General features: G+C 47.0%; 1 protein-coding gene across 1 annotated transcript; it reads left to right on the top strand.

Annotated features, from left to right (window-relative positions):
- The first annotated feature begins 838 nt into the window (after positions 1-838).
- Positions 839-23562, top strand: ST6GAL2 (ST6 beta-galactoside alpha-2,6-sialyltransferase 2). The gene is made up of 5 exons (XM_068984788.1): positions 839-1697; positions 8212-8309; positions 9942-10043; positions 13022-13196; positions 23309-23562. The coding sequence occupies exons 1-5, from the start codon at positions 839-841 to the stop codon at positions 23560-23562; spliced, it is 1488 nt and encodes a 495-aa protein (XP_068840889.1).
- The last annotated feature ends 3270 nt before the right edge of the window (positions 23563-26832 follow it).

The raw sequence follows: 26832 nt of genomic DNA, 5'->3' as shown, positions 1-26832 counted from the left end.
ATAAGGCATGTGGGTTTCACACCCTGGCACATCATTTTTTCCACAAGAGACTCTGTGTAGCTTCCTCAGGTGACCACACTGATCTAGGGATCGCCCACTTGGTTTCAGTTCTTATCTAAGTAAAACCCTTGCCCTTGCATGAAAACCTCATCTGCTCCCATCTCCTCATCTGCTCCCTTATTTAAAATTTCGACATTTTCCATCTTACTCTATCAGAGGCTGGTGATGAGGGTGAACATCTAGGGGTGTTTTGAGGTCCACAGACACCTTAACATAACCTTCCCCTGCAGCCTCAGTGGCTGGGTCATCACTTACTAGGGACCATCGGGGCACTGTGGAGAAGTTTCCCTTAGAAGCACTTGGCCCTTTGTTGTACAGGATCTGAGCTCTGAGCCAGTGTTCTGATGAGAGAGGGCCACCCGACTGAGGCCTGCTGCCAGCTTCCCCAAACTGAAACCTGGAACCAGCTGCGGGGAGGGATCGGGGAAGCGGGGCAGAGGGGAGAATTAGCCAGTCATGGTGGTGAGGAGGCAGACACATCACCAAGGTGCCTTGGGTAGTTCTCCAAGGTACACCGAGCTCACCTCCCCTCTCCCAAGACCCTGGGCTGAGGGGATGTGACTTCTTGTTCTGTAGGCATCCAGAGTGGGGCATATGAGTGCTGAATTTAGCCGGAGCTCCAGGCCATCCTGGTTTCTGATGCTCCCTCCAACCGTCCCCAGAGACCCTCTAGGATGGACTGTCCCCAGCGCTGTCCTGCGTGGCTCACTGTGACACCCTCTGTTTTCAGGTCCAGCCCGCCACCTTGGGACACAAGCGCTGACCCCGTGGGCCTGCCATGAAACCGCACCTGAAGCAATGGAGACAAGGAATGCTCTGCGGGGTGTTTGCCTGGGGGCTCCTCTTTGTGGTGGTCTTCCTCTACTTCACCGACAGCAGCCCTGCCAAGCCCTCGCCCAGCTCCTTCTCCTTCCTGGAGACCCGGAGGCTGCTGCCCGTGCAAGGGAGGCAGCGGGCCATCATGGGGGCCTCAGAGGGCCTGCCCGACGGCGCGGACTCGCGGCGGGGGTCTCCCCGGGGACTCCCATCCGGCCCCCTGCGGACATGGGCCGGAGATGGCTTTGAACGTGAGCCAGAGTTTCTTTCGGCCCAGCCAGGGAGAATGTCCCTAAGCGCTTTTCCCCCGGAGGACCCCGCTCCGGGCACGTCGGGGCGCCTCTCCCCTGGAGACCCAGGCCCAGAAGGGGCTCGGCCGCCACGCACAGCCCCGGGACGGCGGGCGAAGCGAGGGCCCCGGAGGCAGAGCCGGAGCGCAGGGGGCGAGGACGGGGAGCGGCTGTACTCGTCCATGTCCCGGGCCCTGCTGAGACGGCTCTGGAAGGGCGACGCGTCGGCGCGCATGCTGCACCCGCGCCTGCAGAAGGCCATGGGTGCCTACCTGCGTGCCAACAAGCACGGCGTGCGCTTCCGGGGGCGCCGCGCGTCGGGGCGGAGCCGCACCGAGCTGCTGTGCGCGTTGCGGGGCCGCGTGCAGGTGCGCACCCTGGACGGCACTGAACCGCCCTTCTCGGCGCTCGGCTGGCGCGCGCTGGTCCCTCCGGTGCCACTCAGCCGGCTGCTCCCGCGCGGGCTCCGGACCTGCGCCGTGGTCACGTCGGCAGGCGCCATCCTCAACTCATCTCTGGGAGAGGAGATAGGTGGGTCCCCGCGGGCACCCGAGCCCCACCCCCAGGGCGGCCAGTCTGACACTGTGTTTCTGGAGAGTCTTGGGTCTCCTCCTTTCCCTGGGACCGAATGAACCCAGGTGGATCCCACAGAGGTCTCCTTTTATTGTTGTTTACTCGCTAAGTCATATCCGACTCTTTCGGACCCCATGGATTGCAGGCAGCCAGGCTCCTCTGTCCATGGGATTCGCCAAGCAAGAACAGTGGAATAGGTATTCTTACTGGAATACTGGAATGGTAGTGATTCCCTTCTCCAGGGATCGAACCTGTATCTCCTGTGTCTCCTGCATTGCTGCAGAGAGAAAGGTTAATTTTAAGGCCTCCTCCCTGCCCTTGTCGGGGCTGGGAAGCCTGAAGGCCACTGGACAGGCAGGTAGGCTGGCTGGAAATGCATGTAAGGGTTGCTGTTGCAGCCTGGAGCCCCAAATTTGTGGGGCAGGCTGGCAGCGGGCAGTTCAGGAGGGTTCCCACATCTAGATACAGAGTCCCTTCTTCTCAAGAAACTGCGGTCTAGTTTCAGGCCCTCGACACCCCCAGTGACCAGCCCAGCCAGCTGCAGCAGCGGTGACCCGGTAGCTCCTCCACTCCTTTGGCAGACACGAGGCCCCTCCTCTGGGCAGGTTTCTGTACCAGGTACCAAGAAATCAAGTGCCTACTGGACGCAGCCTTGGCCTCGAGGCCAGATGTACAACCACAGCCCTGTAACTCCTCACGGCGGATGGTGTTAGCTCAGCCTCCCTGGACACAATCTGCAGGGGTCACTGCCCACTGGACAGAAAAGAGTCATTGCCATCTCTGGGGCTGGGGCATTTTCCATGTTCCCTAGGAGTGGCTGATGCCCCATCACTAGGCTCCACAGCCCAGACCTACTCCCACAGGGTCTTGGCAATGAGGCAGAATCTGAAATTTTTAAGAAGTTGAAAAAAAACAAAGCTCAAGCCTGGGCTTGTGGCCTGGAGTCCCAGAGTCCCCGTGCTAACATTAAGCAGGCTCATAATCACGTTGTCCGAGTGTCACAGAAACTTGCGGCCAGGGCCGAGCAGAGCGGCTGCTTCCAATTAGGAGGGAGCTCTGGCTCAGAGGCCCCTGGGGCGAAGTAAAGCCACACTTCTCTCTGGTTCCCAGGACATGATTAATCACGGAAGGAGGAATTTAACCAGCATGCTTTAAAGCAGGCGCCAACTTGCTCTTGGTTTTTTGGTTGTTTTTTTTTTTTTTTTTTTTGCTTTGCTTTAAGCCCCACTGCCTCCTACCTGTGGGTTTGCATGTTTTCATCCATCAGGCAGAATTCCCTCACTCTTTATTCGGGCGTAAATATCCCCAACCAGAGTCTTGTAAATTCTCTTCTATTCGACCAGAGTCTTATAAATTCTTTTCTGTTCAGAATTCAGAGGAGAGTGTGAATGGCACTGGGAATGTCATATTTCTGGGGAACACGATGTGTCAGTTATATCCTTCTTAATTTCTAGCAACCAGATTTAATTGACAGCATCTGCGCTCACACAAAGGTTCATGATTAGAATCGTAGAAAGGTACGTGAAGAACAAACACTTGGAAATTTTTTAAAATTCTCTATTGTTTTGCTTCACTTCCTTTGAATCCAGTTTTGTATCTGCCTTTTTAAGAATATATAATATAGCACAATTCCATTTGTAAAGACAAGAAAGAAGCCTTTCATTTTCATAAGCTGGCATCTCTCAGCATCAGCCCTCATGATGCCAGGTGCTGACATGAACTGAATGTACACACACTTATCAGTACACAGTTGTTAGCACCTCTCTTGATGAGAACAAAGTCACAGAGCCAATTTCCTCAGGAAGCTTGGAATTGAGCGTGCTGTGTGTTAGTGGCTCGGTCGTGTCTGACTCTCTGCAACCCCATGGACTGTAGCCCACCAGACTTCCTTGTCCTTGGAATTCGCCAGGCAGGAATATAAGAGTGATAACCATTCTCTTCTCCAGGGGAGCTTCCTGACCCAGGGATTGAACCTGTGTCTCCCTCATTGCAGGCAGATTCTCTACCATCTGAGCCGCCAATAGGGCATGCTGTACTGTTTAACTAAATTCATCTTAACCCCTAAGCATCTATTGTACTTGTGAATTGGTTAAGTGAAGATCAGAAGACTTGCAGGAGGTTGTGGTCTTATGAGGGCAGAGCTAGAAAATCTCCCCAAGCCCCCTCCCCAAGGGAACCAGGGATGCCCCAGGGTTGCCTGCAGCTGTCCCCTCAGCAGCTCCCTCTTCTGGCTGCTGTGATACCATGGTGTTTCCCCAGTTCTGTTGCACTGAGTCATACCTTGTCATTGTTTTTGAGAACAGTGTAGCAGCTGTAAACACCTCCACTTTGAATATGTTACTAAAAAGCAAACTGAACTGTTTTGGAAACATGGAACACCCATTGCTAGAGTCATGAGATGATCTTGTTTCACCTGTTCTGTAAATAACAATTATTCGTGAGCTCACTAGCAGCCATCCTGGGGAAGCACGCTCTAGACAAGAAACGCCTGCCCTAAGCTAACAGGCATCGCCTGGAATGCGAAATCAAGACTGTTCCTTGAAACTCAGATTCCGGCCAGTGTGTGGGAAATGGGAGGATGGAGAGAAGCCTTGCAGAGAGGGGACGTCTTCCTGGGTGAACTTGGAATTTGGCATCCTGTTACCATTGCTTTAAAAAGCAAGAAAGCCGGTCATATAGTCATTCAACAACCATGGTCCCCAACTCTTCACCAGCTACTGTGCTCACCACCAGTGATGGAAAGATGGATGAGGCCCAGCCCTAACCCTCAAATCTTCTGCTGTCTGGTGGGAAAGACAGACTATAAAGAGACACTTCTGGTATCACAATTAGAAGGACAGAGAGACGCGTAGACAGACAGGGAAGAAATGACCTTGGGATCTGGCCACCCCTCGAGGGCTGATGTCTGAGGAGGTAAATCCAGGCCGAAGGCCGGCAGAGCAGGTGGACAAGAAAAACAGTTCAGTGTGTGGGTGATGAGGGACAGCACAAGGGGCTGGGGGTGAAGAGCCAATAGATAGGCTGGACCACTGGCAGGTCAGCCCCATGCTTTTGTATGTCATTCTCCAGAAGTTAGACTTCACATAATGATCATAATAGTAGGTACCACATATAGCTGGATGGCATCATCGGCTTAATGGATATGAGTCTGAACAAACTCTGAGAGATAGTGAAGGACAGGGAAGCTGCAGTCCTTGGGGCCACAAAGAGTTGGACACGACTTAGTGACTGAACAACAGCAATGTGTAGGGTCTTCCCTGTTACCGCAGGGAAGTTCCCATCCTCCATGCTTTTATATGTTAACCAGCCTTGTGATGCCGAGTGACAGAGAAGATTATTCCCATTTTGTAGATAAAGGAAACTGATGCACCCAGAGACACAGAGGATGGAACCAGGTTTGAACTCCAGTCTGGGTCTCAGAAATTCCGACTCCATCCCTGGCTTCCTGGTGCAGAGCTCTGAAATCTTAAAGTGGAGGAGTGATGGATCAGGGTCTCATTAGGGAAAGATTGCTCCAGAGCCAAGATGGGAGCAAGCACATTGTGAAAGTCACAATGAGGTGAGAAAGACCTGAGTGGCAGGTTTGGGAGGAAGAAGAACTGTCTCTTTGGCAGGGAAAAGAGGATGGGGCGTGGGCTCCCTCTGCAGATTCCTGCCCTCAGGAAGGGTTGGGGTCTCTGGGAATGCAGCGACCGGGGCTGGGGCTGGATTTCATGCTGCTGTGCCTTCTGGCCGGCTGCTCTCTGCAGGGTTTTCATCTTCCTCAGTGATGCGCTGAGCCTGGCTCTGTTCTCAAGGTCAACGTCAAGTGGCTCTTGCCTGGAAATGTGTCCTCCAGAAATGACTGACTCTATGTTCTCATCTCCTGTCTCCTGTCTGATCCATTCCTCTCCCTCTAAATGTGAATGGACAGTTCAGTTTTTAAGGCGATTATCTGGGAGAGGCACAGCCAGGCAAGATCCGTCTGATGGATCTCACAGCTCGTCCTCTGCACACTCCCCCTCCCATCCTGGTCCCTTCTGCTCCCTGACAGCTGGAGGAGGTTCAGTTTCTGTCCCTGCCTCTCTATGTCCTCCACAAAATTGACCTCTTAACTCTTCAAACTCATGCCACTTCCAGAAGAGTGAAGCTAGATTGCCTTTCTGTGCCCTGTGCCTTGTCAAGTCCTTCTGAGACTTAAAACACACCTCAGTGTAGAACAGGGTTTCCCTGGAATCCACCTGCAATGCAAGAGACCAGAGTTTGATCTCTGGGTTGGGAAAAATCCCATGGAGAAGGAAATGGCTACCCACTCCAGTATTCTTCCCTAGAGAATCCCATGGACAGAGAAGCCTGGTGGGTTACAGTCCATAGGGTTGCAAAGAGTCAGATATGACTGAGCAACTAACACTTTCAGTGTAGAACACCAGCTTTTAAAAACTGGGGCATTTGCTGCAGTGATCGATTAATCTGAAGTTTCTACATAATCTGTTAGAAATGCACCCACTGCCTGGCCTCCTCAGTTTGTTCACCTTACCTCTAGATGGAGGCTGTGTTGAGGGGGCATGGTTTAGAGAGAGAACTGGTCCAGGAGTGCTAGCATCCTACCTCTGGCCCTGGTGCCCACCCTGATTATCTCTCAGTGCCTGGAGCCCACCCCGCTTTTGCCCCAGGTCAGCAGTTCATAGAGTGTGTGACCTTGCACTTGGAGTCCCCAAGACCCTTTCAGGGGTTCGCAAGGTGAGAACTGTTTCCATTATAGTGCTCACAGGTCCTTTTAGCTGTTGGCAGTTGAATAGGTAGATGCAGGAGCAGCAGTGGATAAAACAGATCAAAGCAGTGGTAACCAATGGTACCAGCCTTCATGCAATGCTTTGCTGCCAAGCTTAACAGTAACAGGAAAGGGTGCCAGTTCCAAATATGGATGTCCTTGATGAAGCAGTAAAAATGATTGGTTTTATTAGATTTCAGTCTTTGAAGTACATGTGTTTTTAAGACCAAATGGGAAATAACAATGAAAGCATTTCTGCAAACCAGCCCCCAGTGGAAAAGCACGTTTGTGATTGAGCTGTGAGTGGAACAAGCCCCTTTTGTCACAAAACACAGTTATACTTGGGATAGATGACTGACAGACAGATATACTTAATTTAGACTTGGACATTTGGCAGGTATTCTCTCAAAAAGGAAGTAAGTAAGCCTGTCACTTTTAGGAACATAACCAACAGTATTCATTGCCAGTGACAAAGCTTTCAACCATGAGCTTAGAAGCTTCCCAGAGTTAAAAAGTGATGATATCCATGGTGATATATATGATATTTGATACTTTATAAGGAAATGCATAGATATTTGAAAGATCTGCATGACTTAATGAGCTGATAGTTTCCAAATGACCCTTATACAGTGTTACAAATGATATATCATTTTTTAAAACTTGAAATATAGTTGATGTACAATTCTGTGTTAGTTTCTGGTGTACATCAAAGTGATTCAGTTATACATACATATATTCTTTTTCAGAGTCATTTCCTTTATAGGTTATTACAAGGTATTGAATATGGTTCCCTGTGCTATGCAGTAGGTCCTTATTAGTTATCTGTTTTGTATATAGTACTGTCTATCTGTTAATCTCAAACTCCTAATGTGTCCCTTCCCTACTCACTTTCCCTTTGGTAACCATAAGCTTGTTTTCCATGTCTGTGAGCCTGTTTGCGTTTTATAAATAAGTTCATCTGTCATCATTTTTTAAGATTCCACATATAAATACCATAGATTTGTCTTTTTCTGTCTGACTTTCTTCACTTGGTATGATCTCTCGGTCCATCCATGTTGCTGCAAATGGCATTTTTCATTCCTTTTTATGGCTGAGGAGTATTCTGTTGTATAGATGTACCACGCCTTTTTCTGTTCATCTGTTGGTGGGCACTCAGGTTGCTTCCATGTCTTGGCTGTTGTAAACAGTGCTGCTGTGAACACTGGAGTGCATGTATCTCTTCAAATTAGAGTTTTCTCTGACGTATGCCCAGGAGTGAGATTGCTGGGTCATATGGTAGCTCCATACTGTTTTGAAACTGGAGAAAACCCATAGAAATTCCCTATTGCTGATTAACTGTGGTTTCAGCCCTGTTTCTAGGAATCGCATAAGACTCCACAGAGCAGTCTAGATACACACACGCATCTTGACATTTCCTGCGTACGTAAAGCACGTCCTTAAAGACTGTGAATACACACCAAGCATCTAAATATAACTTAGATGTTGTAGGACGATTTGTAATGCATTGATATGGTTTCATGTTTATTTGCCCCCAGCCAGGATCTCATTCTAAATAAACAGTATACCGAACAATGTGTGTGGAGAGGGGGGAGGAGTGTCTGAACTTTACTGGGGTCCAGTTAGTTTCAGGTATTGAAAGATTTGCTTTAAGATATTTTCCTAGATATTGCTGATTTTTATGCAGAGGCAAAAAAAGTCATTTTGTCACATTTGTGCCCTTAGATTCCCACGATGCGGTTTTGAGGTTTAACTCTGCTCCTACACGTGGCTACGAGAAAGATGTCGGAAATAAAACCACCGTCCGCATCATTAATTCCCAGGTAAGCTGGGTAGACTTTTCATCGATGTACATTTTACAGGTAAATAGCTTAACTGGGTGAATGAAGAAAAATCATCCAGCTCTCCATGACCATGATCTCGGGGTTTTGTAATAATAAAGAATTACTGAGAAAAAATGCAGAGACATGGGAATTCATGTGTGCTGTGAAGAGGGAAAAAAGCGGTAAATAAGATCAAAAGGAAAACTCAGAGTAGAGGTAGAAATATATATAGGTAGCACACTGAGTTCTGTGAACTGTGAAAAAGGAAGTTAAACAGAATAAATCAGGGGTGGAGGGCAGAAAGGCAAAGATTCAGAATTCAAGAGGCAGCAGAACACCTCAGAAATTTCACTTTGTCATTGTCATTTGAAAATTTTAAAAAGGAAGATTCTTTTTTGTGTGTTCTTAAGAAGAATGTTTTCCAAAATTCATAACAAAATTATTCTCAGAACAAACCACAACAATTTCTAGCATTTCAAACTATATGTAAAAAATGGAGTGGTGAGAAATTTATAGTGAGTTTCTTATCAAAAAAAAAAGGGTGTTTTCTGCATCAGGCCCTGGGCTCGCAGCCTGAGAGAGAGGTGAGAGTCAGGCCCTGCTTCCTGAATTCAGAGACACCACTGATTGAAGATTGCTCTTCTGTCTGATGACAGCTTTTCAAAGAGAAGAAGATAAGCTCCAGCAAATTAAGACACCTGTCACTGTGAGATACACCCTAACTTTAGAAATACTAAGATGTGAAGAAGAGTGTCTTAAAACTGAGACAAATCAATGCATCATTCCCCCCCCCGCCCTCTCCCCCCACCCACCCACCACGACCACCACCAAACTATAGTTTTAAAAAGGTGATGGGCAGATGAAATTGAAGGACTCACCCAGGGCCAGAGAGGGCCCCAGTCTCCAGATCTCTGGGCTCCGTTTGTTCTGAGGCTGTTTGTCGCAGGGAGGCACCTGAAGATTCTGGTTCTTCTAGGTCTGCCGCTCGCCCTAACTGACCTGTGAAAGCCACTGAGGAAGAGGCTTTTGGGGTAGCCAAGGAGCCAGGGGATTCAATCCAGAGCTGGTATCTTTAGATGGGTCCATTGCGGGCTCTTTTCTTAAAAAAGGAACCCACCCCCCTCTTTCTCGAGATATTTTCTAAATTTCTAGTATGTAAAGCCTGCCTCTCTCCCTCCCCCAGAAAATCTGAGGAACATTTTTTTCCAATTCCTCTTTTAAATGTTCACTTCTTGGGCTTCTGTGGTGACTCAGTGGTAAAAAATCCACCTGCCAATGAAGGAGACACAGGTTCGATCCCTGGTCCAGGAAGATCCCACATGCTGCAGAGCAGCTGAGCCCGTGCGCCACAACTACTGAGCCTGTGCTCTGGAGCCTGGGAGCTGCAATTATGGAGCCCAAGTGCCACGGCTACTGAAGCCTGTACGCCCTGGAGCCTGTGCTCTGCAACAAGAGAAGCCTCCACACTGAGAAGCCCGCACAGCACAGCTAGAGAAAAGCCTGCACAGCAACCAAGACCCAGCACAGCCAAAAACAAATAAGATCATAAAAGACAAGTTTTCACCTTTTAAAAAATACTGATTCTGAAGACATAAGCCCTTACTTTGCAGTGATTTTTGTATATATTTGCAGATTCTAACCAACCCCAGCTATCACTTCATGGACAGTGCATTGTATAAAGATGTCATCTTGGTGGCCTGGGACCCAGCTCCTTATTCTGCAAATCTTAACCTGGTGAGTATTTGCTTGGTGCCCTGACCCTTGCAGGTCAGACGGTACCTTTGACTGATACATAACAGGAAGAAGTCAGGGACTGAACTTGGACAGGCAGAATGAAACTGATCATAGGCGCTAATTAAACTCATGTATGCTCATACTGGTTGACTCCCAGTTGCAGTAGCTCCATGGTGAGCATCAACTCTCTGACGATAAAGTGTTTTTGTTCTGGAGGACTTAAAAAAACAAAACGTACAACATCTAGATGCTAGGAAAGTCCTAGTCATACCAGAAATTGGACAGCTTACATGCTGAATTTTTCCATTGTAGCACAATTACATCACCTTCCCATTTGTTAAAAGATATTTTGAAATAAATGGGAAGTTCTTGGCGGGACAGGCTAAGCTTTGTGACTCCACAACTTATTACTATTGAAATGGAGCCTGTCACAGTTTTTTCCTGAGTGTGCAGCTCTTTGGCTTCTGCCCCCAAACCTTCTTAATCTTATACAAGAGAGGATAAACAAGATTATTCAGTTCAGTTCAGTTACTCAGTCCTGCCTTTGTGACCCCTAGGGCACGCAGGCTTCCCTGTCCATCATCAACTCCCAGAACCTACTCAAACTCATGTCCATCCCGTCTGTGATGCCATCCAACCATCTCATCCTCTGTCGTCCCCTTCTCCTCCCGCCTTCAATCTTTCCCAGCATCAGGGTCTTTTCCAATGAGTTGGGTCTTTTCCAGTGAGTCAGCTCTTTATTTGAAAAAAAAACACATATGTTAGAGAATTACATTCACAGCCTCTGTACTTTGGGGAAGCCTGGCATGAAAAGCCAGTCTACTTGTTCTGAAAGGGGGTTAGGAAGATGGGCTGCACTTTATCCCCATGAGCAATGCTGTAAGCTGTGCCACTGGCTGTGGACTTGTTCTCCGTGACCCCAGAGGATGCCAGCTTCCTCCGATGAAGATGGGAACAGATTTCAGCCCTACTGGGGGGTAACTTTCCAAAAGAGCCGCCCATGGTGGACTGTTCCCTCTGAAAGAAGCATTCTGTCACCGTGCATTCTGAGACGGAGGCTGGACACACACTTGGCATGGCTATAACTATTCTCACCCAGGAGTGTACATCAGCATCTCCTGAAGTCTTATCCCACACATCTCCAAAGCCCTGTTCCCAGGAATCCGGCCGTATCCAGCCTCCACCTGTGATTTTGAGATAGCTCTCTAATCAATTCTCACACGCACCATCTACCGAGAACCACCGTCGAGTGGGTGTTTGCACTTGTCAGCTTCCTTCCAGTCTGAGGTTCTGTGGTTTTAAGTTCTGACAGCTTTCTTGCTGTTTTGGACCCATGAGAGTCTCTGGCTGTGGGCCTTGTTTCCTCCTGATTTGGAAGCTTCCCAGATCAGGGCATGAGCTGTCTGATCAATAGACATGGGCAGTGACTATGCTGCTGTTCGGAGGCCAGGCTCTGCTTCTGCTCCATGAGGGTCTGGAGGAGGTGGCGAAGACCCTGAGTTTCTCTCTCACTGCCCCTGGGGTCTGGGGGCCACAGTTCAAATTATTCTTCCCAAAATGTTTAAAGCCACAGACCACATTCAACCAGGGACTGTTAAGTAGGATCGTAATACAAGCCTGGGCTTCTTTGATGGCTCAGAAGGTAAAAAATCTGCATGCAATGCAGGAGACCCAAGTTTGATCCCTGGGTTGGGATGATCTGCTGGAGGAGGGGATGGCTACCCACTCCAGTATTCTTGCCTGGAGAATCCCATGGACAGAGGAACCTCATGGGCTATGGTCCATGGGGTCGCGAAGTGTCAGACACCATTGAGCAGAAACACCAGTACTTTGCCCAAGGTGTCTATTTGAAGGGACGGTCAGCCGGATGAGCCCCTCCCCACACACCTTCTCCAAACCCCACTTCTTGGTGGCACCTGAGATGCTTCTGAAGACTTTTTAAAAATCAACCTTAGTGTGTATGTTTTCATATAATTGTTGTTGTTCAGTTGCTAAGTTGTGTGCAACTCATTGCCACCCAATGGAGTGCATGGGCGAGCTCATCTTCTGATGCCTTATCTTTTCAACTTTTCATGCCCTTCCTGGGGTTCTTGAGGCAAGAATACTGGGACAGATTGCCATTCCCTTCTCTAGTGGACCACGTTTTGTCAGAAGTCTTTACTATGACCCATCAGTCTTGAGTAGCCCTGCACAGCATGGCTCATAGCTTCACTGAGTTACATAAGACCCTCCACCAAACCCCTCCATGAAGAGGTTTCATGCAATCATTTATGTGTAATCTTTGTACATGTATGTGTTGCTGGGCAGTGGTGAATGTATACAGTCCTGTATTCAGCACTACAACGAAGGAACAGAATCTCCCCATCATTGCAGAGAGTCCTGTGTGTCACTCATTCACCTCCCAGACCTGGCCCCAACCCCAGGCAACAGCTGACATGTTTTTGCATTAGACATTAGATTGGGAAAGCATATTTCTGAAATACAGTGATTGAAACCATGGCCATGGGCCATCTGACCCTGTTTTTTGTTTTCATTTTTTTCCTTCTTTTTATTTTTGTTTTTCTTTACTTCTTTTTTGTTTGTTTGTTTGCCTCTGTTTTTGTAAATAAAGTTTTATTTAAACTTTGGTACCATCTGTGGCTGCTTTCCATGTAAGTAAACAGTGGAGCCCAGGAGTTGCAGCAGAGACCCCATGGCCCCAAACCTCTTTTACTACCTGGCCCCTTCTAGAAAAGTCCACTGACCCTGCTCTAGCCCTTCTCTCTCATTTTAGTGAAGAATAAGCACCAGTCCCCCAGGCTGGACCCAGCCCCTATACTCACTCACCCCTCATCCAGTGTAGAAGTGCCTACAGAAGGGCATCCTAACCCCCCCTCCCAACCTGATCCTCAGCCTCTAAATACCCGCAACCCCAGCACTTCCCGGTTTCCTTTTCACAGTGTGGACCTCTGCCTTGACGGTGTGTTTTTTTCTCTTAGTGGTACAAGAAGCCAGATTACAACCTGTTCACACCATATGTTCAGCATCGTCAGAGAAATCCGAACCAGCCATTTTACATTCTCCACCCCAAGTTTATCTGGCAGCTTTGGGACATCATCCAGGAGAACACGAAGGAGAAGATCCAGCCCAACCCACCATCCTCTGGCTTTATCGGTATGTGACTGTCAGGGTGACTAGCCGCAGGCGAAGGTTCATGCTAAGTGAATGCACATTCGTGCTGTATAAGAACATCTAGAGGGTGTCTTCAGAGGGGGGATAGATTCACTAAAAAGAGTGCAAAGACTCTGTTTCAGTTTCTATGGGCGAGTAAGAAACTACCCCAACATTCCAAGATCTGAAATGAACTGCTTCATTTTCTCTCGTGGTGGAGTGGGTCAGGATGGGCCCAGCTGGGTGACCCCTTTGTTCCAGACTCATGGAGTCACTTGCGGCCATTCAGTTGCCCCATGGGATGACCTTGCTCCCCTGTTGGGCCCATCTGCTGGGACGCCTGGGGGGTGTAGCTCAGCTGGGCTGATGACCGTGTGCCTGCAGGTGGTGGCCTCATGGTAACTGGACTCTTGATGGAAGCTCAGGGCTCCTGGCAGGTGTTCCAGTGATAGGAAGTGGAAGCGGGCTTTCTCAGGGCAGAAGCCTGAGGACTGTCTGTGGGTCACAGCCATTAGAGGCCCCCAGACTCAAGGGGTGGAGACCCCAGGGCCGTCCAGGACCACCACCACTCGCATGCACATTGTTGATGTGGGGCCAGGTCGAGGACGGGATTTCACGGCCACTGGACCACCCCCTGAGGGTTGCAAGGTCACCAGTGGGTCTGGGCTTTGAGTAGCAGGATTCTCAGGCTGAGCTCCACTCTCTCCACCAGATAATGGACTTCATGTAACAAAGGCATCACACTTGGCCTAGTGTATTGTTTGCAGTCAGGTTTTTATCCTCAAATGTGGTCTTAACCCATTTCTTTTCCCATGTTTCAGCCTCTTGCCCTGTTATTGTCTTGGTGGTACCTGAATAGGGTGATATTAAGGAAGACCTTAGCTCCCCTTGGCGTATGAAAGCTGCAGTGAAAACACAGGATAGGAATTTTGTCCATAAAACACTGATAGCAGTCTCTACCCTAATATTGATGAATTTACAACCTGCACGCTGACTTGGGCTGCACAGGTGGTAACCATGACTAAAGGAACGTTTATGGAAGTGACGTGGGTTGGTCAGCAATACATGCCCAAGAAGCATGCAAAGTGAGGCTTGTGGGTTTAGAGCAGTTTTGAGGTATTATAATAATATGAAATATTTTATGCAGAATTCAAGACAAAATTCATGACTGCATGTTATTTTCCTTAAGCAGAGCTCCCTCACCCACTTTATGTCATGCCTTTGATGCACTTTGTTTCCAAGGCACTTTGTCAGATTCTAAGGTGTTTTTTTTTAACATGTATTTATTTATTTTTAGCTGAGCTGAGTCTTCATTGCTGTGTGCAGGTTTTCTCTAGTTATGGAGAGAGGGGATACTTTCTAGTTCTGGTGCGCAAGCTGCTCATTCCAGTGGCTTCTCTTGTTGTGGTGCATAGGCTTAGTTGCCCTGCGACATGTGGGATCTTCCTGGACCAGGGATCGAACCTGTGAGTCCTGCATTGGCAGGTGGATTCTTAGCCACTGTGCCACCAGGGAAGTCCATGTTATGTTCTATTTTTTCTGTGAGTGAAAGATTACTCTGGATATTCTGCTAGGAGACACTGCAAAATTCCCAGAGCAAAGGGTACAGATATGTAATTATATTATAACCACAAGTGGCACGTTAGATACAGTAATCCAAGCTACCACATAAGGATTCTGGAGCTCCAGTATGAGTGGAACAAACTACAAAGTGTCAGTCTTAGGCGCAGACATCTGGGATTAGAATAGGTCAGAAAAACCAGGGTGGACTATGATTTGTCTTTCGTGTGGTGTCACGGAATCCTGCTGACCTAGGGAAGAAAGTGGAACAGGATGGAATGATGCTGAGACAGCATAACAGAACATGGCCATCCGATCAAGTCTCCCTGGGAATTCCTGTGGCGGAAATCTGATCACAGCAAGAGCTTGGGAGCACAGTAGGGGCTCTCAGATGCACTTAACCACCGAAGCGAAGTTTGAAAGTTTCCTCTGACATAGTCATAGCAGGGGAACAACATTTCCCGTGTGTTTTTGCTGTTGAAAGAAATCCTGCCACTTGTGGCCAGCTTCCTTTCACAGCTATGTGCTGAGCATTTAGAGTTTTCAGGGACACTGCTTGCCTGTGTGGCTTCTTTTCCAGGACAAGGGAACTGCAGTTGGGGGTCATTTCAGGAGTGGGGGCTGAGCTGAATGACAGTCCTCTGATGTTGCTGGCTTTCCAGTCGCAGGCGAGTCACTTGCTCCTGTGAATGTCCTCATGCTCCTGGGAGAAAGGAGAGTCATAGCAACACCTTTTTATGGGGCCAGTTCATACCTGTGGTCATTTTCTAGCTCCCTTCTGTCCAGGCTGGCAGCTCTTAGGCACCGGTGGCTGCTCAAGTGTAAGTTAATTAGGATTAAACAGGAGGAAAATGTCTCCCTCAGTGCTTGAGCCCCATTTCAGGCTCTTAAAGTCCCGTGCCCCCAGTGGCTATGGCCCTGGGCAGTGTGGATGGCGACCATCATCACCACAGGGAAAGTTACGAAGGACAGCAGGAAGAAAAGGAACTTTTGGAGGAGCAACCAGTTCCTACTGGACGCTGTGCTCTGTGGGCAGGGACCTGTCTGATGGAAGACGTTTGATGTTATCCATCGTATTGATAAATTGTTACTACATCCACGTGTCAATTCTAATACATACTATAATTTATTCTATACGTGAACATGCAGACTTTTCTTCCCTTTAAACTATTTCCTTAAGATAAATTCCCAGGTGTATATGAGAGCTGAGGAGAGGGTGTGGTATGTTGATCACTGTAGGAAGTGCCAACTTACTGCTTTTTCCCTGACTTCTGACCAGAGGCCGTATTTGTACTTCCGGGTCGTAGAAGGACATCCTTATGTGCGTCAGAGATGTACTCTGTGTACCATCCCCTTGTACAGAGCAGCAGCAAAGAGATGCTTACCCCTCATGCATGGCACATGTATTTTTTTTTTAAGAGTAGAATTTTGTTTTAGCTATATGTATATGTGTATCTCGGAGAAGGCAGTGGCACCCCACTCCAGTACTCTTGCCTAGAAAATCCCATGGATGGAGAAGCCTGGTAGGCTGCAGTCCACGCTAAGGGTCGGACACAACTGAGTGACTTCCCTTTCACTTTTCACTTTCATGCATTGGAGAAGGAAATGGCAACCCACTTCAGTATGTTTGTCCATGGGAAATCCCATAGACAGAGGAGCCTGGTGGGCTACAATCCATGGGGTAACAAAGAGTCAGACACGACTGAGGGACAAAACAGCAACATACATGTATCCCCTCCCTCTTGGTTCTTCCTCCCACCTGCTTTCTATCCCACTGTTCTCTGTCATCACAGAGCACCAACCGGAGTTTTTTGTGCTTTATATTTTTTTTAATTAAAAGGAAGTAACATAGGACTTCCCTGGTGGTCCAGTGATGAAGACTTTGCCTTCCAGTGTAGGGGGTATGCTTTCAATCCCTGGTCAGTAGCTAAAATCCCACATGCCAGGTGGCAAAAAGAAATAAATAAATAAATAAATAAAACAGAAGCAATATTGTAACAAGTTCAATAAGGACTTTAAAAATGGTCCACATTTTTTAAAAAAAATCTTTTTTTATAGAAAGAAGTAGCATACATCCAGGTAATTTGGATGCTCCACAGGACCCATTTCTTTGGAACATTTGTTCCACAGTGTCAGGACCCTTCCCCTCAGTCCACTGGGAGCCACTTGTTCACATGGCAAGAACATCTCTCTTTTTCATCCCTGTCTGGATGCTGGAGGCCTTCTCTCATTACCTGGTACTGGGAGGTGGTTCTGACAGCACTGAGGCCCGGCTGAGGATGGAGAGTCATTTCCTAGGAATTCCATGGTTTCCACATTGCCTTCATACACACTGATATGTGGGAGGTGTGTGAGTTCATCCGGAGTCCTGAAGCCTGGCTGGATGGTTCTGCCGTCTGATGCAGGAGGCCCTCCAGCTTCACCCCAGGGGGCTCCAGGCTGAGCATGTCAGGCAGACTAGCCTGGTGCACCAGCCTGACCAGCACTGACAGGGGACTTGCTTTAGCCTACGGTCGACAATGCTTTCATTGTACAAACCACCAACACCCCCTCACACCTTTGGAAAGGGCAGCCTCAATTGTTTATAGCATAAGTACTATTTCTAGACTTCACAGATGCAAATGCTGTAATTTCAGGCTATTGAATATACAGGCAAGAATAATATGCTTAAAAACAAGTCATAACTTTGTTTCTTTTCCACTTTATTTTGCATTCAGGACTCTAATTTTCCAATATATCATCCAAACTCAGATGGTAACACAAAATAATAACATGTTAACTCAAAATAATAAGCTGCTTAACATCTCTATACATGACTGTGTAAAACCAATCCTTATTATGTTGACAAGGAACAACTTTTTACATTTCCCTGTAAACAGTGAATCCTGAATGTATGTTACCATCAAATAATACAATATAAATGGGCTAAAAAATTGATTTTCAAGTGTTATTCATGCATTACCTGATTTTACTTAATATAGTAGATGCTTGTTAAATTATTATTTTATTACATGAAATGCAGATTTCCAAACCACTTTTTTTACAATTTAAGTAACTCATTTTGTTGAGCTGCTATTGTGAATATTGTCTTTGATTTTTTTTTAATTAATTTTTATTGGAGTATAATTGCCTTACAGCCTGTTAGTTTCTACCATACAACATATCCCCTCTTTTTTGTATTTCCTTCCCATTTCCTTCCCATTCACCACAGTTCCCTGTGTTACACAATAGGTTCTCATTAGTTATCTATTTTATAAATAGTATCAATAGTATATATACTCCAATTTCCCAATTCATCTCATCCCCATAGAAACCACATTTTAATTACAGATATCTTCTGGAAATGTTGCTTAAAATGTCATTTTTTCTCCTTCAGTAATCTTAAGTACAGTTTTTATAATTTTCCATCTTATGATGAATTTATGGAGAAACCACAGAATAGCTACTACATTTCCATTAGACCAGCACATTCAATACCCTTAACTTTTCACCCTCACCCCTCATTCAGAAACATGTTTTGCAGGGTTTATTGGATATTCTCAGAAAGTTCTCATTTACCTGACATGTGAATTATGTTCAAGTGTTAACCTGAAATTGATGAGAGCCTATATTTTTGCCATCACTTGCATTAGGTTCTATTTATGTCCATAGCTTATTTTGCCCCATGTTAAAAAGATACATTCATCAAGGAGAAAATTCTATTATTGTTAACAATTTGGGGTATCATTTTAAATATTTTGCCAGGTGCAAAGTAAGATAACTTGGTGTGATCACAATTAAAGTCTAAATGATTAAGTTCTGTTAGACTCTAACACATCAAACACATCTTATGTATCTGCAAAGTAGAGGTTTGGGTTTCTTTTTTTTTTTTTGGTTGCACTGGGCTGGGTCTTTGTTGCAGGGTGTGGGCTCTCTAGTTGTGGATGTGGAGTGGGTTTAGTTGCTTATGTGGACTCTTAGTTCCCCACGCAGGTGCTGAACCAGCATCCCCTGCATTGGAAGGCAGATTGTCAACCACTGAACACCAAAGAAGCCCCAAAAGTAGAGTTCTTATAGGAGAACTTTGTTTATTCAGAATTTGTGGTCATCTGAACATAACATGCAAACATGCAGGTGGAAGTTTGCTTTTTACCCAGGTTTTGGAAAAATAAATAAGTGTACATACTGCTTGTTAAGCTGAGTCATAGACTATGACATTTTATTAAGACCAGTGGAAATGCTTTTTAATTGGTTAATTATATTGAATTATACAATATTTTAAAACGTATAATTTGACAAATGAATGGCTCTTGAGTCATAATTGCCCAGAAAAATTTGCACTTTTTTTTTTTCAAATGAATCCCTACTCATTTATAAAACCTGGCCAAAAAACTTAACATGAATTATGTTCAAAGATTTTTAGGAACTGCCTGCATGCCCATTTGATTGGTTTGGAAAAATACATTAAAAAGTGTCTAAATATTGATCCACTTATCAAAAAGTCTGGCTCCACACTGAAAGCAGTAAAATTTTATTAGTGCTGAAAGCAGTTCCTTTTGGATAGTCCATAAATGAAATTATGTAACATAAAAGTTCCTTAAGTGATTTTTCTAAAAATTCTTTACTGAATAAAATAGCATGGGATGATTTGTATTCATTTTTGCTCTGAGGGTAATCCTGAGCAGTCCTAAGAAAGGAAATGAAAAAAAATTTTTTTAGTGTAGCCAGATGTGAATTCCCCATATGGGTCTGACGTGGGGGAATGATGAGGAGCAATGTGATGCTGTGAGTTTAGACATACAGGGTATCTGTGCAGACAGGCTGCAGCCTCGCTGGCCTGCCTGCTGACAACCAGGGACCCCTGCCTGCAGGGTTGACCCTTGGCTGGCTTCTGGGAGCCTGGGTTTGGGGAGACCCTCCCTTCTGACAGGGTGGGTCACTGTGTCCAGATGCTCTTGCAGCAGTGGGGCCTCTCCCCAGCACCTGCATCCTTCTGGAGTGTGGACAGTGTGAGCCAGGTTTGTAATAAATCACTGACTCTCTGCTGGGTCCTGTAGGTCCCTCTGGCAAGTCATCAAACCCGGAGGCAGGCTGGGGAACTCAGACCCGGTGCCTGGTCAGCTTAGCGCTGAGAAAATGTCTGTGGACCACGTGTTGTTGGCGTTGACGTCACCATGGTGATAGAGCAGCATCACCGCAGGTCAGAAGAGATGCTGCTGGCAGTGCAGGCATCTGTCTCAGACCATAGTGAAGACACTCTCTTCAGTCATCCTCAGGATGGTAGGTCATGGGCCTACCACCTGTTTTTAAATGTAAACATTCGTTCTTTAGTTTAGTTTACTTTTTTTAAGATTTACGTATTTATTTTTTGGCTGTGTGGGGTCTTCATTGCTGCACTCAGGCTTTTTCCAGTTGCAAGGAGCAGGCGCCAGTCTCTAATTGTGGTGCTCGGGCTACTCACTGCAGGGGCTTCTCTTGTTGCAGCTCAGAGGCTTTAGAGAACAGGCTCAATAGTTGTGGCGCACAGGCTTAGTTGCCCTATGGTATGTGGGATCTTCCTGGACCAGGAATTGAACCTGTGTCACCTACATTGGCAGGCAGATTCTTAACCACTGGACCACCAGGGTAAACCCTACTTTTTTTTTCTTAAAGAAACTTTTTATAAATCCCAGTCCTCAGCCTGTGCCCAGTTGAATACTGAGTGAGTTTAACTGAAGAGGCTTCCAACAGCGCCTAACGGCCTGGTCCCTCCTGGTGTGGTCCCAACCCCATCTCCTGCAGTCTTTCCTCCTCACACCCCATCTCCCAACTCGAGCCTCCAGCTGTGCCAGGGCTGGCACACACTCCAGACATCATGGTCCACCCACTTCCTCTTTGCAACACATGCAGGAGTTTCATTTCAGGATTTAATGTGTGGCTAAGTACTCTAAACTCCTGTGAAAAGTGATGTGCAGATTTAACCACATTTCATAATGATGTCCAGTATTTATTATATGACAGAGTTTAAATTTAAACTCAAATTTATGTGTAGTATCGGCTTGGTAAATTAAAAAGCAGAGTATACCTATGCTAAATGAAATGACCATGATGTCTGAAAAAGTTTTAAATAATTAAAAATATTCTCCACTTGGTTTTCTAAATCTTGTCCACCCTTCACATGTACCCTACAAGTTGCCAACAGATTTTTTTCCTCCCTTTGAAGGTGTAGCCCTGACGATTTGATATCAGCGCTACAACTGCCTGTCATTTAAACACTTGGGGCAGAATCGGCCCTAACTTAAATTTTAGAATGCTCTGGACCAAGGCTTGTGGTTACAGGAACTCACAAGCTTATATGTGTGTGTGTTAGTTATTCAGTCATGGCCGACTCTTTTGTGACCCCATGGACTACAGCCAGGCTCCTCTGTCCATGGAATTCTCCAGGCAAGAATACTGCGGTAGGTTGCTATTCCCTTCTCCAGGGGGTCTTCCAGACCCAGGGACTGAACCTGGGTCTCCTGCATTGGAGGAGGATTGTTTACCACCTGAACCACCAGGGAAGCAAGTTCATACAAGAACACAAAATGAGATGCAAAAACCAGGAGGAAGAATGCAGATAACTCAAGATAAGGACCCTACTTCTAAACCTCTGTCGGCCTTCAGTTGGGATGGCCATGAAATACGTAGCAAATTTCTGTAGTTCTGAAGCTCTAAGAGTTGTTTTGAAATATATTTATATATGAAGGCACTGGTCCTTGGTTCTCTCTGGCTCTACCCGGATCTGGGTCACACTGAGGGGCCCGTGGAAGGGGGCGGGGAGGAGGGAGCCAGCAGAGCTGGGAGGAAGGAGGAGGACTGAGCTGGGACTTGATGTTTCCACATAGCTCTTGGGAACAACTTGACTTCCTAGAAGCTGACCTGAAGAATCTCCGTGTCTCTTGTAAGGAGCACCGTTTACTCGCAGCCGCAAGCAGCTTCATGGCCGTCGAGGCCTGTCCTGATGTCTTCTGAACAGGACACCGGGTCCTCTCTGTCATCCTGTCTCCCCTACCCCTCCACCCAGGTGGTGCCTACAGATTCAGCCCTCACCTCCCCCAGGAATCTTTCTCCGCATCCCCAAGCCCTTCCCACTGCTCTCCCAGGCCCTTGTGCTGGACTTTTCCCCAGTTGTGAGCATTTTCATGCTGCAAACACAGTTGATTACTTAGAAATATGCTTGTCCTCTGCAGACCAGCCTTGTCTATAAGAGGAACTCATTGTGTGATTTCGTGTCTTTTTCATAACGAGGATTATCCTTTCCTAAAAGAGAGAAGGAAATGGCAACCTACTCCAGTATTCTTGCCTAGAGAATCCCATGGACCAAGGAGCCTTGCAGGCTACAGTCCATAGGGTCGCAGAATCAGACACAACTGAGCGACTTAGCACACACACATACATAATTTTAAGTTTAAAAGGTGTTACTACATCGCTTCTCACCCTTTCAGCTAAGATCAAGTGTAAAGAGTGTTAACAGAGGTGATGGGGAAAATAACAGAGCTCGGAAAATAACACCCTTTAGCATAGATCCAGATGAGACTTCCTCTTATGATGATGCAGTTTTGTAGCTATTTGAAATATTAAAAATAAAAAAGAAATCAAAGAAACTTTAAAATGGATAGTTCCAGTGAGAAAGACACTTTTAATATGAATCTTGAACTCTGTGTCTCCATCTCTTTCCTTTTAACAGTTTTATAATAATTTTCTTTCACATTACACACATTTCTTTGTTACATCACAGTCCTCCTGTTGTAAATCAGGTGGACCTGGGTGTGGAATGAGATAGTATATTCGGACTCGGGGATGCAGATCTGGCCCCAACTGTCCTCTGCTTAAGCCTGATTGCTTGGTCTTTTCTTCTCTCATTCCCAGGTCCCCAAGGTCAGCTGGATGGGTGAATGTGTAATAGCATCGTGTCTTAGCATGGCCCCGGTCCCCAGACCTCACACATGCCACTCACTGGAAGCTAGAGTCACAAGGTGAAGCTGACAAGGCAGGGGGCACAAAGCAGGTATCTCCTGCCCCAGTTGTGACCCTCCACCCCATCTAAAAATGCCCCCCATTACTTCTCCTTAAGAAAGTAGGTCATATAGGACTCAGGGAACTCAAACCAAGACTCTGTGACAACCTAGAGAGGTGGGATGGGAAGGAAGGTGGGAGAGAAGTTCAAGAGAGAGGGGGCATATATATATTTATGGCTGACTCATGTTGATGTTGAGCAGAAACCAAGAATATTCTGTAAAGCAAATTATCCTTCATTTAAAAAATAAATTTAAAATTTAAAAAAAGAAAATAGGTCATATAGTCATTCAACAAACATGGATCCTTACCTCTCCACCAATACTGTGCATGCCATTAATGACAAGAAGATGGATAAGTGACCCAGTCCTCACCCTCAAATCCTCTGCTCTCTGGTGGGAAAGAGACTCTAAGCAGATACATGGTTAGGACAGAGAGACACATAGACAAGGAAGAAACGACGGTGGAATCCGCCACCCTTGAGGACTGATGCCTCCCCTTCCCCGAGTTGCTCACGGCTCTGCTTCCCCCTCCCCGACCAGGCATCCTGCTGATGATGAACCTGTGTGGCGAGGTGCACGTGTATGAATACGTCCCATCAGTGCGGCAGACAGACCTGTGTCACTACCACGAGCCCTACCATGACGCCGCCTGCACACTGGGCGCCTACCACCCGCTGCTCTATGAGAAGCTGCTGGTGCAGCGGCTCAACGTGGGCACCCATGGTGACCTGCACCGCAAAGGCAAGGTCGTGCTGCCCGGGTTGCAGGCTGTGCGCTGCCCGCCAGGTGCCTGAGGGGCCGGCCGGGCTCTGCATCCCGGAGATGCTGGAAGGCACCCTAGAGGCGGCGTGACCTCATGTCTGCAGCTGTGACTTTGTGCTGACCACAGGGATCCTTCCCTTTCTAAGCCATTGAGTGTGTCCGACTGTTCAGAACATAGAAATGGAATTCAAAGAAACAGACTCCAGAAAGATACAAAAGAAAAATTTTCAAGGATAGCTAGGGGGAAAAAAATGTGTAAGAAATGGATAACTAGCTCCAGAATGTTGGTCTTTCCTTTCACACCAGGTTTGTACCTGGAAGCAGCCTCGCTTCGGGACAGTGCCTGACACATCTGCTGTGTCATTTGTGTGTCATTTGTTGTGAAAGAGCCCAGAGCTGATGACGAACGTCGGGATTATCACTCAGACCTGTTTATAGGAACAGCAGACCCCACAGGATATCCTGTGAGGTGTTTTCTCCACCTCTGCTCCCAGATGCCACCGAAGGCTTTGCGGTTTGTGTATCAGGACACGTTTCTAAAAGCATGAAGCCCCCTTCCTGGATAGTCCAGGAAGAAGCCGGCTCTGGGCAGCACCCAGGGGAAGCACTTTGCTCTCCTGCAGCATTTCCTTGCTCGACTAGAATCTCCGGGCACGCAGGAACATCACGGCAGGTGCGCAGGGAATGGGGCAGCAGGTGGCCGTGGGCAGCACGGCCCCAGGCCCCAGCTCTTCTGGCCTCAGCACCCGCCAGCCCTCCACACAGCCTGCGTGTCTACAGGCACTGACAGTTAGGACTCCCCGTGGTGGTGGGGGGGCCTTCCAGCCGAGAGCCGTCCCCCTGTGCTTCTAGGGCTGCACACGCATCTCTTCCATGTGTTTTCCTCACAGGTTCATATCATCTGTTGGGATCCTCACGGTGTTACACTGACTTCCGCTAATTCTTCCTACAGTCAGATGGTTAGGAATCCCACCATCATCTTCACAGATCTGTTGTACGTCAGTAACATAACAAAGCCATATAATTAAATACATTTGCGTGAAAGCACTGTTCTTTAACAACAACAAAAAAAGTATATGATTCAGAGGGAAAGACAGTGAGAGGGGAGAGTCAGCCAAGTATGTTAGCTGTAGCAGCTCATTTTGTGGTAATCTCAATTTTTGTCACAAAAGCATAAAATTTTTTTCTCCATACGTGTAGTAAACCAGAAACACGGAATACCTTAGTTCAACGTACAGTTTCAATCCATACCCAACACCTATCTCAGTGGTCCAGTTACAACTTCTTGGCCAGAAGAGGCACAGCTTCATTAAGTATGTTCTCCACAGTGTGTCAACATCAGGAAAGTTTAGTACAGAAGGTTTTTTTGTTCCAGGATTTTATTATTTTTTTTCCTGAGCAAGAATGGTTGACAGAAACTGGCCTCTCTGGTCAGTCTACTCAGCAGAAATCGGGCCAAGTCCCAGACATCTCCTGTGGCTTATTGTCACAGTGAATTTGGGGTCATTGAAAAGCTTTGATTGTGACAATATCCACTATAAGCCTACTGTGAAAGCCTCACTTCCAGCTTTATGATAAGGGGTGGATAATTCTGTCCAGCCTGCCAACTAATATCCAAGCAGATATGAGCAGGCCACTTTCCTCCCTCGTTTCCTGAAGGGACACAGCCCTGTGCAGTGTCCAGTGAGTCCTGACGCTGGGAAGTGGCTGGTGCAGGGTGACCCTGGGCCCTTCCCAGACTGTGCAGGCTCTGACCTCAGATGGCCATGACACTGAAGTTTCTTTACTCACCTTCCTTCTGCGTTTCCCTCTGGGCCCCCTTGTGTCCAGAACAGCCCCTTCTGCTGGCATGAGATACTGGGCAAAAGGAAATTTGCTGCCGGGTCAGCATAGATAAAGTTCAGAAGCCCCAGAAAACACTTCAAAGGCCTCCAAATACATTTTATTGTAACCCATGCACTTTTAAAATGTTTAGCTCACAGAGGTTATAAGAAAGACTGAAAAGGATAAAGAAAATTTAATTAAAGGTTTTGGATTTATTATGGCCTTAAAGACTATTGGGAACCAGGGTCTGTTAAAAACAGTGAGACAACGTGGTACAAGTATTCATACATTGCAGGCTGGGCATTCTTCTGCTTAAGAGTTTAAGTTGTTTAGCTCCTTGAAACTATTAGGCAGTTATAGTTGATGTGTTGACTCTTCATGTCTGCAGACAGTGATTAAGCCCTCTAAATACACACATGGCAATAAGCAGCTGGCCTTTCCATGAAGGAATTAAAGGAAATGGTGCCCGCTGCATTTCTTTCAGGCTTCACCCCTTCCAGAACTTCCACCCTTGCTGTAAAGAGATGCTCTGTAAACTGAGGCCGTTAGGTGGTCCTTTCTTCTCTCTCAGGACTGAAGACTGCGTCACTTATTGAGGTAACTTCATTCCATCTTTTGTTGTTGCTATTGTCACAGTGAAATGTTGACCAGACATGACAACTCACTCACGTCCCAGGCCCTCCCCTTGAGGCTCTCCAGCCCTTCCGCAGGTATGAAGGGGGGGTCTGATAGGTAGAGCATCCTCGCTGTCCCCAGGGATGCCAGTGCTGGCCCTATGCATCACCTTAAGGGCGAAGGGCCTACAGGTGGACAGGAAGGAATGACATAAGTACCCTCCTCCGTCAGGGCTGGCGAGGGGGTTTGGTTCAGCTTTGGTCCCAGGGTCTGTCATTGTCCACAGTATGCAGGCCACAGGGAACCCCAGCCCCACCCTCCCCACATGTCCCACACCCTCCTTTAATCAACCCTGGGCTCCCCAGTATCATCATCACAGTAGCTGTAGCATCTAGATAAAGCCATGCTGAAGTAATGGTCAGCCTTCTCAAAGCTGGGAAATGAAAGTGAGTGTTTAAAGCCACCCAGGGTCACTCTGTTACATGACCGTGAGCCAGTTCCTTCTGCTGGAACAGATTAATTCCTGATGTTGTGGGCTGTCCCTTAAGGGCGGGAACACTCACAGCCACAGAATTAATTAGGTCCAGTCTGGCGGTGTAGAGTGGGGTCAGGATCATGTGAGGGATGGTAGGTGATGGAGGATTTCGTGTGCACAGATGATGTCATGATGAAAGCACCCTCTCCAGCCTTTCTGTTGGAGATCAAGGCACCATGCATGGTTGAGGCTGGTGGCCAAAGTGACCCGGTCCCACTGCTGCTTAACTATGGCGAGAGGCAGAGCCAGGAGGTAGGGTGATGACCAAGAAACCCGTGGCTGAGTGTGCAAGCCACATAGTGTCTGAATATATTCAACGAGATTGCCT

Source organism: Capricornis sumatraensis, chromosome 1 (genome assembly GCF_032405125.1).
Source record: "Capricornis sumatraensis isolate serow.1 chromosome 1, serow.2, whole genome shotgun sequence".
Taxonomy (NCBI): Eukaryota; Metazoa; Chordata; class Mammalia; order Artiodactyla; family Bovidae; genus Capricornis; species Capricornis sumatraensis.
This window is presented reverse-complemented; position numbering and strand designations above follow the sequence as displayed.